Below are 16,611 nucleotides of genomic sequence, written 5' to 3' on the forward strand. Positions count from 1 at the left end.
GAGTGCCTCCCCTAGGGCTTTATCATGGCTCATCTTTAATTACAGCAGGTGGGCTGAAGCATTTTTCAGTTTTACATATTTCCCAGAGTAATAGCTTTTCCTTTTCACATGTATTTTATTACTGCCTTCCTCAGGTTATAAGTTAAAGGGACTTGTTCTTTGGAAGAGCTGAATGGTCCAGGTGATGGCCCTATTTAGGAGGTTCCACAACACTCACTAACCAGTACCCAGTGAGAAACACATACCCACTGGGCCTGGGCTAGGGGTCTAACAGCAAGTATGAAATGCCAACACTATTTCACCTTCTCCCTGATACTCTTAATAGTAAGGCAAAGGAAGAACAGAGTTTAGGCCAATGTTGGATTTAAAAACTGTTATGCACAACCTCTGCAGAGCTTCACAGGCTCCTCAGAGAAGGTTGGTGCTGACTCAGCCATACTCGGTGTGCGGTCCCACTCCCTTTAAGGTACAACAGTGTTGCTTCAAAGTCCAAGTCAGAAGACCAATAGAATGTGATTTTCACAACTTCAACAACTGGTTAGGTGTCTGCAAGAATGTGTCCTCAGAAATAAACAGTCGAACAACACAAGGTTAATAAAGGCTTTAATTTCACACACAAAAAAACTCTATGCATAATTTAAAAGGTAAACAAAAAAATAAGAAAAAACCGTAAGGGGTACAGAGGAACAGTTCTGCTAAAACACAGATAAAGTGCCGCTCCATACAAAATAATGAATCAGAATCAAAAGTCACTCTGAACACAAAGAAAATCACCTCACAAATAATGTGGCCAAAGCTGCCAGGTTTGCCTGGTAGTGGCTCAACTAGATAAAGATGAAGAAGCTTACTTCTGTTCTCCTCTCCGTAGCATAAACAACACTGAGATAGGTCAGAGAAGTTGGAGATGGAAGGAAAAAAGAGTGGGGGTAAACCTAAAGACGAGGTGTGTCTCTCTTCCACCCCTCTGTTCTTGAGACAGACCAGTTCAGATGACTGCTCGTTTTGGCATTGGACCCTGATCCAGACCCTCATCTACTCTATTCAGACAGCAGTGGACATCTACTTCAAACCCCTGCACTTCTTAAGTCCAAATGACTGAAATCAACTGCTTATATCCATACTGGCACATTTTTTAAACTTCAAAACCTCAGATACATAGCACACACGGAAAGGAAAATTTACTGTGTATAAATATATGTGATACAACAAAAGAGTCTGTCTGAAGTTTAGTAATCAAAGCATGCCATAAAGGAGTCAGTGGTCGTGGTGAGACACAGCAAAAGAAATCTGTCACAAAATTCTCAAGGCCTAACAAACTATTGTCTTCCAATAAAATATATATATATATATTTTTCAGATGTTAATAAGACACGGATAGAGACAAAATTAGAATTCTGAAGTAACACATCAGAAAGATGTTAAGAGGGAAGAAATCTGTTTAGTTTTTGTACACAATTTAAAGATCATTATTTGGTGTAAAGCAAGATGGGGAGAAAGAAAAAGATGTATCTGTTTTGGGGGGGATACTTTTATGTGACTTGCATCTAGTATTGGGTTGCTGGTGACTTTTCTGAAAATCTCCATGTGTATACAGGATCCACTTGGAGATCCAGCTCTGCTTCCCTGACTTAAAATAAAAGACCACTTCAGGGGAATCACTTAAACAAGGCAAAAAGTACTAAGAGCATCCACTATAGTTACTCCAGAGGACAGAGAAGAAAGGGGAAGAAGGGTAATTTTTATTTAGTATAATCTCTTTCTAGTAGATCACAAATGAGTTTACAAAGTACCTTTTCTTTCCCTGTCTCCAACCCCCATGCTCTCTCTACACTCGTCATGCTCAATTACATATGAGAAACTGCCAAGAATCTCTTTAATTTAGGTGTTTCCAAATAGTTTTCATTATATAACTACATATTCAGCTGTACATGTGTAGAGCTGTATTTATATAGATACATAATGGTAACTGCAGTATGGAAGAATAAGTAAATTCATGAATTCACTTGCTGAGGTCTTACAAGTTTTTCTTTTAGAAGAATTTTACACTTGATCAAGGAGAGAAATAAATATCTAGTACTTGCCTCCCAGAGTTAATGAACTGATCTTTAAGTATCACTGTATACTTCTTAAAATGTAAACATATTTACATTTGTTATTGAGCCATTAAGTTAGGTCTGAAATTAACAGACCACGGCAAGTAAACAAGTAGCTCTTGGAATCAAAATACAAATAGAAGAATAATTCATGGATTTGCTTCTTATTCTATTTTGCTGAGACAAAACTTCAGAGTTTGTACACACATACATATTCCCAACACAACAGAATCTATCTTCCTGTAGGCCTAAATTATAGTTTGGACTTCTAAAATGATAGTAACATCTGGCCACATGCAACTTCCCAATCCTTTGTAGTAATACTAGGTGGTAAGAATTAATGTTTGAATTTTAGTTTCATTTTCCCGTTCAAAATATTCCAATTAAGATGAACTGTGTGTAAAATTAAGTACTGTCAAGTTTCAATTCAAAGTCATTTAAAGTAATGTAACCGTATTTGGTATTTTCAATAGAATATTAGTTATTGTGCAAGCTGCCTGGAACTGAAGCACTCTGTCCTTATCTACTTTGTCCCTTTCTGGCACTAACATGTCAAGTGCCCCATCTCCTGATTCTGAGCAAACTGCACAAAAAATATAATCTACCGGTAATTTTAAAATAAATACTGTCAGCTCAAAAAAACAAAAAACAAACCCCATCAATATGGTCTGGCTGAGCTTTCCATCTGTAGTCATTAACCCTTCACGGAACCAAAATGAGAAATTAACTTAGTAGTGAAAGGGGTAATAGTTGAAGGAGTGAAGGGAGAAAGGAAGGCTGACCAGGCCAAAACAACAGATGTATCAAGGAAACTTCAAGTCCCAAACATGCAAGTATACGAGCAGTGAGATAACTCATCTCCTAGTTTGATCTAATAAGTCCTGCCCGAGACATGAAGAGCAAATTAAATTAGGTTTAAGCCAAGTGTACTTCAAAACCATACACACAAGCTACGAAAAGCAAGTCAAACAAAGATACTTCACGGGCAACCTGGGCTTACGGCATCACTTCTATTTGTTTAAATGCCCTAAATGCACCCACTAACGTCAAATCATTCCCATTTTTAAAAGCACCTCTCTCAAACTCTCAAGTATAGACACAGAGAAGTAATAAATAACTAAAGAATTTGATTACCACTTCACTCATATATGAGAAAACAGTTTTTTCCCCAAGGGGAAAAAAAAAGCCTCCCTAGTGGAAACAAAATTTTAAAAGCTAGCTTTTTAAACAAGTATTTTCCCCTGCTCTATACTGCTCCTGCATATCCTACCACCACACCATTCAGCAACATTCACTACATTGACAGGTAGGAGACAAAGCTTTCATCAGTAGTTAAGCAAAAGTGCTGGGGCCACTTACAATAGAAAGATTCAGCATTTTAGAACAGGTTACTATGTCAGAACATATCCAAGTTTCTTTTTTTTTTTTTTCCCATATCCAAGTTTCAGGAGTAGGGCTGGAGCTCTCTTAAGGCAATCTTCTAGAAAAGATGTTACATTTTCTGTGATGATGGGCTTAAAAATGAAAGAAAATGTTGAAGGTTTCATTTTGCTATACTTAACTCTGTGTGATCCTAATGATTCCTGGGCTCACAAAATTATTTTAGGAACAGAGAATTCTACTCTCAAACTCATTCTTTATATGGTTTCACAAGCTGCTTAACCAAGCAGGTTATGTCAGCTGAGTGATATAACTCACTTAAATGTTGCACCCCTATTTGACCTCAACTCAAAGCACCTAAAAAGTAATAAATCTATTATGCACCTTTGTTATTCGTTAGCTTCTGGAATTACCTAAACCTATCACATTTTAATTCCCACCCTGTTTGAATAGCAAGGCAAATGATTAATGGTTAAGCTTTTCCCGCAGCTCACGCGCTCAATTTCACCTTTGCAGCAGGGCTTTCAGCTTTAGTGGTCCAGAGTTTCAGCTTGAACACAAGAATACTCCTCCTGACCTCTCTATGTCTGGGAGACAGAGATGCTAGTATTCTTCATTTTCCTTAGGTATTCTTGTTGGGGAGTCCCAACTGGGACATCACTTTCCTACCTCTTACAGTTTTTCTTCAGTCTGTTAGGGTAATGCTTGCTCCATGGAAGAATGACACAGAAGAAAAACAAAAGATTCTATCTTCACCACAATAATACAGATGATACACAATGAACATACTGTGTGAAGATTCTTTTGAAAGAAAACAAAGTGTACAATGAATATCAAATGTGGCAACACAGCACATTCCAAAGCACCAAAAATCCATTTCTTGGGACTGCATGTAAACAGCAAAAGCATTACAAATCCATGAAATATATATTTTTTTATAAAAGCTCCTCAAGTCAGATGGCAGAAATGCCCCTCCTTTGCCAGGAGGACAAACTGTCATTAGTGTAACATGGGGAGCTGGCTTTCCAGTGTACTAATAAGAAACACACATGAAAGATCAGACTTGAGTGAAATCACTGAAGGAACATAAAAGCTAAATGCCAAATGATATGTATATCTGCATACATTTCTCAGGTGAATGGACTCTTTGACAACTTTTCTTTTCCAAACTGCTGTGCTATTAATTTTGAGCAGGCATACTCTGGTGGCCTATTCTAACTGTTTAAGGCTCCATTCATTCCACAAATATGTGTGTATGTACATATATATATATATTTACAACATGTATTCCTAAGACAAAAGGAAGTGCCACTCTTGTAGGAGAAAAAAAAGGATAATCAGCTACAGATGTGAGACCAGTTTCCATAAAACAATTAATATGGAGCGTTCCGCATAATTGCAGTTCTCGTCTTTTGGTTTGGCCCTGAGCTGTTTGTTGCTCCCGCATCAAGTAGAGTTCCAAATTCTTCTCAGGCAGAGGAAAGAGAAGTGGGTGGCAGTAAGAAAGAATATGCAGTGCACACTGCCAACCCAGGGGTTTGTTCCTCATGAAACCTGACGAGTGGTCTTCCCCACTTCCAGGTTAAGTGCCTGAGAGTTCTTTTCTGTTTCCAGCAGCTCATCAAATATCTCCCTTAAAATAAAACAAAAAAAATTAAACAGGAAATTCAATGAGCAAATACAAGGACAGACAGAAAAATAGACATAGATAAAGCCCGCATTATCCCATTTGATGCCTAAATTGTATTACATAAGCAGCTCATTCATTTTATTATCATCTTAACCCCATGTGCTGATTCTTGAAAATACTTAGGGGGGAATGGCAACAGCTAGCTTTGATAGAAAGGCTATGTATTTCCCATCTATGGAACTCAGATCTTCTAGCTGATATAATGCAAGACAATAACAGGACAGCTTCCATCATAATAAGCTCTTAAGCTCTATATCTACATTTTACTGTGAGATGAGTAATAAATGCTGAGTTAAGAGAAACATCATTTTGGAAATATCAAGATATGAGCCCTAATAAAAATAATAAATTGTCAACCAATTTAACTGATGGGTACATTTTATCCTTAAAGGAAAAAGAAAAGAGTTTAGGAGATTTTTAGCCAAAAACTTCAGACTGGGCAACGCTTCTTACTTGTGCATATAAAAGAAGATGTAGCCACTCCGATCTCGATCGCTCTGCACAGAAGCCTCTTGGATTTTAGATACCTCTAGGTCATTATATGTAAACCATGCCTGCTTCTTAATGTCGTACACATCACTAATGTAGTGACCTGAAAGAAATAAAAATTAAATTTTTAAAAATAAAATATTGAATTATTCTCAGGTATAGGAAATGGCAGAAACAGTCAACCTCATTTCACCTTACTTCCAACAATATTTCTAAAACCCATTAAAAAATTACAGAAATTTAAGGGGGGAATACTGGAGAAGGAAATGGCAACCCACTCCAGTATTCTTGCCTGGAGAATCCTATGGACAGAGGAGTCTGACGAGCTATAGTTCATGGGGTTGCAAAGAGTCAGACACGACTGAGCGACTAAACAGAAAGGGGCAAATATGCTATGCCAGGACAACTTTTTTGATACATGTATTTTGCTTAGGAAAATCTGGGTCATTTGTGAATAGAGAAATCAGAACAGCTGCACCTATTAACACATACAATGTGATAAAAGAAAATATTTCAAAGTTTTTCTTTTTTCTCAAAAGATTGATTTATTGCGCACCTCCTGCAAGTGACACACCTTTGCTCTGGTGCCTCATGGCACCCCAGGATGACCCTGGGCTGGGGTCACTTATGTGGACTTGGGCCCAATCTCAAAGCTGGCGTTCTTTCCTCCTCAGCAGTCTGCCTCTTGGCTAAGGCTCTGAGAAGGGGCCCCCAGGGTTCAAAGTTTTCTGTGATGCATTCAACTCACACCTCACAAAGCTAGGCTCAGAGAAACTCAATAAGGAGTAAATGCTAACTGGTCCATTTATAAAATGCTGAAATCCTAATGTCCGTTTACCTGAAGACGAAGTGCTACCAATGTGACTGACAACACTGATGAGCCGATAGGAATGAGGAAGATTTCCTGTCTGGAAAACAGAAGTGGGCATGACTTTTAACTCTTAATTTGTATAAAAGCAAAACACAATTTATTATCAGAGCTGACATGGGGAAGTTTCAATGTGTGAGGGGTTAGATTCAATAAAAAACTCAGTGGTTGGTACTGTTCATGTCCTTTGACCCAAGAATTATACTCCCAACTAAGAATTTATTCTAAGAAAATAATTAAAAAGAAGAAAATGTATATATGTATAAAACTATTCACTGTAGTATTATCTATAATAATGAATAACTGGAACTAAAAATACATCCAGTAATAAAGGTTACAGGTATTTCAACACAGTTCAATATTATTCAGTTATTTAAAGAAAAAAAAAAAAACCATGGTTCAGCAAAATGTTAACTTGTTTTTAAAACCTACATGAGCATACACAATATAACTACAGATCTCTATGAATAGATAATGTTAATGGTTAAGTACTAAAAAACAGAATGAAAATAATGAAAAGAGTTGCTATATTGTTGTAGGGATTATAAACTTTTACATTTTAAATATTTTAAGGAAAAGAAAATAAAACTGAAAAGTGATATTCATGCACTTTAGGCATTACTATACAACATAATTTTGGGAAAAAATTGGAAAGAAATATAGCTATAGGTAGTCAAGTATGGATGTGAGAATTGGACTGTGAAGAAAGCTGAACGCTGAAGAACTGATGCTTTTGAACTGTGGTATTGGAGAAAACTCTTGAGAGTCCCTTGGACTGCAAGGAGATCCAACCAGTCCATTCTGAAGGAGATCAGTCCTGGGTGTTCTTTGGAAGGAATGATGCTAAAGCTGAAACTCCAGTACTTTGGCCACCTCATGCGAAGAGATGACTCATTGGAAAAGACTCTGATGCTGGGAGGGATTGGGGGCAGGAGGAGAAGGGGATGACAGAGGATGAGATGGCTGGATGACATCACCGGCTCAATGGACATGAGTTTGAGTGAACTCCGGGAGTTGGTGATGGATAGGGAGGCCTGGCGTGCTGCAATTCATGGGGTCATAAAGAGTTGAACACGACTGAGCAACTGAACTGAACTGAAGACAGAAACAATTAAAATGTTCAAATACTCTGATGCAGTAATTTATTTCTGAGGATTTCCTTAAAGAAGAAAATCCTAAATATAGAAAACATTATAATCATACACAGTTCCTTGATATTATAATGAAAAAAGAAAATTTAAATGCTCAGTGTTAGCTAAAAATTAAATAAAATAAACAGAAGTAAGAACAGTGGGATCTGGGTAATTAAAATTATTAAAAAAAATTGGAAAATGGGAAAAGAGCAATTATTTAGGGGAAAAGGGGTTAAAAAAAGATTCCAAGTGCTCTAGTTAAAAGTTATTAATTCAACAGGTTTCACTGAGTAACAACTAGTTTTAGTATTTAACCTTCACTGGGACGACCCAGAGGGATGGTACGGGGAGGGAGGAGGGAGGAGGGTTCAGGATGGGTAACACATGTATACCTGTGGCGGATTCATTTTGATATGTGGCAAAACCAATACAATTATGTAAAGTTTAAAAATAAAATAAAATTAAAAAAAAAATAGTTTTGGTAAAACTGAAGGTGATTTAACATATATGTAACTTTGAGAGCTATTACTAAGTTATTACCTAAATGGCTGGATGGCAACACCAACTCGATGGACATGAGTTTGAGTGAACTCCGGGAGTTGGTAATGGACAGGGAGGCCTGGTGTGCTGCAATTCATGGGGTAGCAAAGAGTCGGACATGACTGAGCGACTCAACTGAACGGAACATGTACATAAGGCTGTCAAGGATGTATTTCTGTTTTTTTTGTTTGTTTGTTTTTCTCTTTCATTTTGTTTTGAATATTCTGTGTAAGTAATGAGAAGTAAAGCTCAAGAGAAAAGTGAGGACCATTTGATGGCTGCCAAAGGGGCAGAAATGAACCTGCAATGGACAATGACCGAGTCCTTTGAAGATAAGGAGCAGGAGGAGGAGTATTGATAACGTGACCAGTTGTTTTACAAAAGGAATATGTCACTCACCTCAGCATTTCTTTTCAGTTCCTCAGCTTCAGCTTCTGTGTACTCCATATCTAAAACATCTTCATTTCCAGAGTCCTCATCAGAGCCCAATGAATCCACAAAAGAGTTGTTAAACTCTAAAGAACACAAAGACAAAGTCTTGTAAAAGCTCTCAGAATAGACACAAAGAGAGACAGTTGGGAAAAGGAAATACATCTGGAAGTACATATTTTATTATCCTAAGAAACAAAAGACATATTATTATTAGGGTTCCAACTCACCCAGCCTACTTTAGGGAATAACAATTCAGGCACCAGTTATCTGTAAAAGAAATGTTTCCCTTTGTTTTAAACATATGTATATCAAAGAGGACAATACTCTTAAGAAAGGAATGAAACTGAAAAAGAGAATATAATTTGTTCAGTTCAGTTCAGTCACTCAGTCGTGTCTGACTCTTTGCGACCCCATGAATCGCAGCACGCCAGGCCTCCCTGTCCATCACCAACTCCCAGAGTTCACCCAAATTCACGTGCATCGAGTCGGTGATGCCATCCAGCCATCTCATCCTCTGTCATCCCCTTCTCCTCCTGCCCCCAATCCCTCCCAGCATCAGAGTCTTTTCCAATGAGTCATCTCTTCGCATGAGGTGGCCAAAGTACTGGAGTTTCAGCTTTAGCATCATTCCTTCCAAAGAACACCCAGGGCTGATCTCCTTTAGGAGGGACTGGTTGGATCTCCTTGCAGTCCAAGGGACTCTAGAGTCTCCTCCAACACCACAGTTCAAAAGCATCAATTCTTCGGCGCTCAGCTTTCTTTATAGTCCAACTCTCACATCCATACATGACCACTGGAAAAACCATAGCCTTGACTAGACAGACCTTTGCTGGCAAAGTAACGTCTCTGCTTTTCAATATGCTATCTAGGTTGGTCATAACTTTCCTTCCAAGGAGTAAGCATCTTTTAATTTCATGGCTGCAATCACCATCTGCAGTGATTTTGGAGCCCCCCAAAAAATAACGTCTGACACTGTTTCCACTGTTTCCCCATCTATTTCCCATGAAGTGATGGGACCGGATGCCATGATCTTCATTTTCTGAATGTTGAGCTTTAAGCCAACTTTTTCACTCTCCTCTTTCACTTTCATCAAGAGGCTTTTTAGTTCCTCTTCCCTTTCTGCCATAAGGGTGGTGTCATCTACATATCTCAGGTTATTGATATTTCTCCTGGCAATCTTGATTCCAGCTTGTGCTTCTTCCAGCCCAGTGTTTTTCATGATGTACTCTTTAGAGAAGTTAATTAAGCAGGGTGACAATATACAGCCTTGACGTACTCCTTTTCCTATTTGGAACCAGTCTGTTGTTCCATGTCCAGTTCTAACTATTGCTTCCTGACCTGCATATAGGTTTCTCAAGAGGCAGGTCAGGTGGCCTGGTATCCCCATCTCTTTCAGAATTTTCCACAGTTTATTGTGATCCACACAGTCAAAGACTTTGGCATAATCAATAAAGCAGAAATAGATGTTTTTCTGGAACTCTCTTGCTTTTTCCATGATCCAGCGCATGTTGGCAATTTGATCTCTGGTTCCTCTGTCTTTTCTAAAACCAGCTTGAATATCTGGAAGTTCACGGTTCACGTATTGCTGAAGCCTGGCTTGGAGAATTTTGAGTATTACTTTACTAGCGTGTGAGATGAGTACAATTGTGCGGTAGTTTGAGCATTCTTTGGCATTGCCTTTCTTTGGGATTGGAATGAAAACTGACCTTTTCCAGTCCTGTGGCCACTGCTGAGTTTTCCAAATGTGCTGGCATATTGAGTGCAACACTTTCACAGCATCATCTTCCAGGATATGAAATAGCTCAACTGGAATTCCATCACCTCCACTAGCTTTGTTCACAGTGATGCTTTCTAAGGCCCACTTGACTTCACATTCCAGGATGTCTGGCTCTAGGTGAGTGATCACACCACCATGATTATCTTGGTCATGAAGATCTTTTTTGTGCAGTTCTTCTGTGTATTCTTGCCACCTTTTCTTAGTATCTTCTGCTTCTGTTAGGTCCATACCATTTCTGTCCTCTATCAAGACCATCTTTGCATGAAATGTTCCTTTGGTATCTCTAATTTTCTTGAAGAGATCTCTAGTCTTTCCCATTCTGTTGTTTTCCTCTATTTCTTTGCATTGATCGCTGAGGAATGCTTTCTTATCTCTCCTTGCTATTCTTTGGAACTCTGCATTCAGATGCTTATATCTTTCCTTTTCTCCTTTGCTTTTTGCTTCTCTTCTTTTCACAGCTATTTGTAAGGCCTCCTCAAACAGCCATTTTGCTTTTTTGCATTTCTTTTCCATGGGGATGGTCTTGATCCCTGTCTCCTGTACAATGTCACAAATCTCCATCCATAGATCAGGCACTCTATCTATCAGATCTAGTCCCTTAAATCTATTTCTCATTTCCACTGTATAATCATAAGGAATTTGATTTAGGTCATGCCTGAATGGTCTAGTGGTTTTCCCTACTTTCTTCAATTTAAGTCTGAATTTGGCAATAAGGAGTTCATGATCTGAGCCACAGTCAGCTCCTGGTCTTGTTTTTGCTGACTGTATAGAGCTTCTCCATCTTTGGCTGCAAAGAATATAATCAATCTGATTTCAGTGTTGACCATCTGGTGATGTCCATGTGTAGAGTCAGACATATATAAATTATTTGTCTAGAATATAATTTGTTCTAACATATAATAAAAATATGTTAGACCATTCAGATTCACTGAATACCCATATGTATATGTTAGATTTAACACATCTGTTGCATATTATAGGTGCCACCAGCAAACATAAAATATCTCATAGAAAAGAGACCATAAAAAAATCAACATCCTTTCATTTTCTTCAATATTAAATCATACTTTGAACAAAAATAATGGAAATTCAACATTGAACTAAGTTTTACCTAAAATACACTAAATAGATAAATAAATCCAAGATCCATTTTTTTTCCCCTCCTTAATGATGTGCTTGCACTGGAAGAATCCATCTTTACTAATGGCTTCAAATAAAAAATCCCAGGAGCATTTGTACAGAAACAAAGGCTTGTTTTATGCTTGTTTAAAAGTCATGAATACTTAAGAATGGGAAGAACAGGAAGAGATTATAGCATCAAAATTCTGGAAGCTGGAATGTACAGGGGTGACAGACTTAGCAGACCTAAGATAGTCAAAGCCAAAACCTAAGTCAGTAATGCAAAAGTTGAGAACCAATCCAATTTATATCACAGGGTCTTCAAAAGACACAACTTGGAAATACCAGGTACCTCTGAAATTGGAGGCTAAGAAGAGGATAAAAATAAGGATTAGGGAAAAGCTGTTTGAGTTACAGACTCCTAGAGCCACCCCTGCGCCCTACTTTATGCTGCTAGCCAATGACAGAAGTCTAGAGCTTTGCTCTCTGGAGAGTTGGTAAAACAGTCTCTGGATTGGGGGATTCCAGACACAAGGGACTACCATACCGAAAATGGGAGGAGTCCACAGTGTGCATATTCAAAGATGTAACTCCCACCCTGACCCGCAGCAGGCCCTATTCCTATACTTTGCTTCCAGAACTCTGGCAGCAACATCTTTTACCTTTAGGCAAAGGCATAAAACTAGAACACTTTCTTTAGGAATCTAACCAGCCCAAGAGGAGGCCTAAAATATTAATACCATCCCCTAAATAGCAAAATCCTATAAAACTCAAAGTTGACAAGCTCTAGCTATTCATATACTCAGAGCTTCCAATAATCTTTTTAGTCCCTTACCCTTTTTTTAATAAAAAAGATTTATTTATTTATTTTTTGGCTGTGCTGAGTCTTCACTGCTGTGCGTGGGCTTTCTCTAGCTGCGGTGAGCTGGGGCTATTCTTTGTTGTGGTGCATGGGCTTCTCACTGCAGTGGCTTCTCTTGTTCACGGCTCTCAGGCTATAGTGTAGGCTCAGTAGGTGTGGTGCACAGGCTTAGTTCCTCCATAACATGTGGGATCTCCCTGGACCAGGGATTGAACCTGTGTCCCCTGTATTGGCAGGCAGAATCTTAACCAATGGACCACCAGGAAGTCTTTAGTTCCCTAGTCTTAATCATGAATTGACAGCCAAGGATCACTAGAGACTGAGGATTACTAGATAACTGAGGAAAGGCTCTAACACGGAATATAAAGACAAAAATAAACACATAGGACAGAGCAAAATGGAGAAAAGAGATCTACTCAGGGAGATGAAAACATCAAATACACACAAAAAATGAACTATGTTTAATATCCTCAGAGTTGAGATGGTATTGCTTTCATGAACCACCCTACCCCAAAATCTTATAAAATGTAGCAATCACAAACCAGTTCTTGAAAATTAGAAATATAATAGACATAAAATACTAAAAAAAATTTTAAGTTGGTGATAATGTTGGAGAAACTTTCCACAGAGTAGAGAAAAATAATAAAAAGATGGAAAACTAAAGAGATGAGAAAATTATGTTTGAGTGTTTGGTTTCCTCCGGGAGGGAGGGAAGGGGTATACAAGTAACTTCTAAGGTTCTATTTCTTTACCTGGGAGGTGTTCAAATTTGTTATTGTTATTAAAAATGACAAAAACATTTGATATACTCCTGTGTGTGATACATTTCATCATACCAAAAAAAAAAAAAAAAATGTAATTAAAGTAATCTCCATACCTTGAAGACTTAACTCTGTAGCTCTTTTGAGGTCATCATCTTCTTTCTGTTCCCAAGCCTCCTAAAGGAACAAGGACAAAACTAAGGTATTTAAAGAAGTACTGATTAAACTTACTTAATAAGGATAAAGTCAGCTGCTCTGAACGTATTTGCTAATAATGCTTTCTATAAAATTATGAATGTTTAGAATATGACCTCTTGAGAGAGATGGAGAAGTTCTTTACTTTTTCCAAAACCGTCTTCCTACTATGGCCAGTTTTAAGCTACCAATGTAACTCTGCAGATTTGGGAAGAGCTATGTATAGTGGGCTCTCTTAGGCTGACAGGGAGCTGGCTCTACCACATCACTGAGCCTACATCTATGACAACAAGGTAAAACAAAATTTCCACAAAATACTATTAATAGATTTCTATGCTTTTCTAATATATCTGAGGTTTTCTTTAAAGAAAAAAAAAATTACCTCTGAAAATGTCTCAACTAGATACTAATTATAAAAAGGAATAGGAAAATGTTAACTACAAATTTTCCCTTTCATCTTGAGAGAAAAGATCATTTACAAAGGATGCATGATTAATGAAAAAAGTATAAAACTGTTTTTATACTTTTGTCAATTCTAGACTTGTTTTTAAAGCTAAATATGTAAGAAGCTTAGAATGAGCTATTCTGCATTATAGTCCTAGGAGCAATAATACTGTGTTCAAGAAAGTCACAGAGGTGTTCTCTAAGAGGAAATATGATTACTTAAATTTATCCAAGTATATAAAGTCTACATTGAGACAAGATGGTAAAGGACTCTCTTTTAGTAATTAATAGAATTATGCAGGGCTTCCCTGGTGGCTCAGCAGTAAAGAATCTGCCTGCCAACACAGGAGACATAGGTTCAACCCCTGGGTTGGGAATATCCCCTGGAGAAGGGAATGGCAACTCATTCCAGTGTTTTAGCCTGGGATATCCCATGGACAGAGGAGTCCCGGGAGCTACAGTCCAGGGGTTGCAGAAAGTTGTGTGCACAACTTAGCAACTAAACAAGAAGGTGTGCCAACTAAAGAAACCTTCATCTCCTAATCCTCACATCTGAGAAAAAGAAGACAATTTTAACCAGGTCAGTTGACAAGAAAAGTATGTCTTTGTGAAAAGGAAGGTTGCTAAAATATTTTCTTTTTCCTTCTTTTCTCCTTTTCTGCAAAGGGCAACCCACCCCAGTATTCTTGCCTGGGGAATCCTATGGACATAGGAGCCTGGGGGGCTACTGTCCACAGGGTTGCAGAGTTGGACATGCCTGAGCACGCACGCATGCCCTATGAGGAACTATTGCTAAGAAATAAAATTTCTTTTCCACTGAAAGTAAGTTTTCTGAAAGAAATGATTACTATTCACAATCTGTAAAACAGTTTGACATATATATATATTTTTGATGACAAGGCAATTAGGGAGGTACTTTTTATAAATAAAAGGATACAGAACAGCTGGTTCTGAAACAGTTTTAAAGCAGCAGTTCTCCACACTGCCTGCACATTAGAATCATTGCTGGAAGTTTAGGAAAATAAAAAAGAAGAAAGAAATCTAATCACCCAGACCACATCTGAGATCAATTATATCAGAATTTCTGAGGGAAAGAACAACCCCGGCATCAGTATTCTTTTTAAAGCTCCCCAGATAAAATGCAGTTAAAATTAAGACCCGATATTCTTTGCCTTAAAATATTAATGATAAAATCATGATCGCATATTGGCTGTTTTAACTGCTTACAAAATAAAACTGGATTAGGAATGATCTCCAATAATCCATCTTGCTTTAGCACGCAACAAGTCATTGTAATAGAAGGTAACCAACAAGACATTTTGTTGCCACTTGGATTAAAAGAAAAAAAAAATCAGTAATTGTTTCAAACCTAAGGAAAAGGCCCAAAGCAAGTTTAGTTTGTTTAGGTGGCTCAGTGATTTACTGTATGTAAATCACCTGGAACAATGCCTGACATAAAGTGCTTAACAAATGTTTTTTACTATTATTATTGCTCTATCTCTTGGAAAAGACAGATATGGAGATATTTCTTACTTGCTCCTGGAGGCTCTGAGCCAATGCCTGCTGAAGCTCTTGTTCCTCCCTCTCACGCTCCATATCATACTGCTGGAGCCAATCAACCTCTCCTTGAGATCCTTCTGGAGTTTTGTTCTCTTTATTTTCATCACAGTCTTTAGTTATCTCAGTAAAACTTGCAGGATCTGAGGAAGCAGAAGAGAACATCACTGGGAAATTCTCTTATAAGCTGAAATCTCTGCACTAGAGTAATATGTATTATTCAGAGTAATGTATCCTAATCCCAGACATAACTTGCTTGGGACATACAATCTCCCCTTGCTATATCTAGATCAGGGCTTCCCTATCTCAGTACTATTGGCACTTTGGGTGGGATTTTTGTCTGGATGGGGAGAGGGCTCCCCTGTATGCTGTATAATATTTAGCAATATCCTTGACCTCTACCTACTAGATGCCAGTAGCAACCCCACCCTCCCTAGTTGTGACAACCAAAAGTAACACTGTTAAATGTCCCCTGGGGAACAAAACTGCCCTCAGTTGAGAACCAGTGACCTACAGTAATGGTTCTGAACCTTAACCAATCATTAGAAGCACCGTGGTTAAGGATAGAGACAAAAAATAGCCATATTCATAGGTTATGTCACATGACAAATTACTAGAAATAAAGTATTGTTTAGGGTAAATAAAGTAAGAATTAGGATAGAATGATTAGGCTAATTATTGAGATTTTCCCTTACTACATTGTATATCATGAGTGTTTTTACATTAACAATCCTATGAGCCTTGTGCATATTCTAAATAAAAGAGCTACATAAAATACGTAATAAACAGTTCATGTACCATACAAGTATATGACAACATATTATGTTTAAAACATTTACCCATGGAGATAAGAAAAAGATTAATCCTTCATTTTTTTCTGTTCATTCTCAATTTCTAGATTAGAGCCTCCTAGTGCTAATACCCAGATAAGGCAATGGCACCCCACTCCAGTACTCTTGCCTGGAAAATCCCATGGATGGAGGAGCCTGGCAGGCTGCAGTCCATGGGGTCATGAAGAGTCGGATACTACTGAGCGACTTCACTTTCACTTTTCACTTTCATGTATTGGAGAAAGAAATGGCAACCCACTCCAGTGTTCTTGCCTGGAGAATCCGAGGGACAGGGGAGCCTGGTGGGCTGCCATCTATGGGGTCGCACAGAGTTGGACACGACTGAAGTGACTTAGCAGCAGCAGCATCGCTAATGCCACTGCCTCATACGTCCAAACAACGAAGTATGATGTTCCGACCATTCAGTCAGTGCATGTTCTG

At 38.1% G+C, this 16,611-nt stretch overlaps 1 protein-coding gene across 12 annotated transcripts in view; it reads right to left on the minus strand.

The window, feature by feature from the left end:
- Nucleotides 1-586: 586 nt before the first annotated feature.
- The window catches only part of USP37 (ubiquitin specific peptidase 37), an 87,225-nt gene continuing 71,200 nt past the window's right edge, over nucleotides 587-16,611 (minus strand). For all 12 annotated transcript variants that reach the window (XM_025278256.3, XM_044937790.2, XM_044937794.2 and 9 more), the window contains 6 exons: nucleotides 15,317-15,483; nucleotides 13,261-13,321; nucleotides 8,593-8,708; nucleotides 6,491-6,560; nucleotides 5,617-5,755; nucleotides 587-5,106 (listed from right to left, as the gene is read on the minus strand). In XM_025278256.3, coding sequence (XP_025134041.1) covers nucleotides 5,019-5,106; nucleotides 5,617-5,755; nucleotides 6,491-6,560; nucleotides 8,593-8,708; nucleotides 13,261-13,321; nucleotides 15,317-15,483 — 641 coding nt within the window. In that variant the 3' untranslated portion in view covers nucleotides 587-5,018. The remainder of the gene's footprint in view (nucleotides 5,107-5,616; nucleotides 5,756-6,490; nucleotides 6,561-8,592; nucleotides 8,709-13,260; nucleotides 13,322-15,316; nucleotides 15,484-16,611) is intronic.

This window comes from Bubalus bubalis, chromosome 2 (genome assembly GCF_019923935.1).
Source record: "Bubalus bubalis isolate 160015118507 breed Murrah chromosome 2, NDDB_SH_1, whole genome shotgun sequence".
NCBI classification, from domain to species: Eukaryota; Metazoa; Chordata; class Mammalia; order Artiodactyla; family Bovidae; genus Bubalus; species Bubalus bubalis.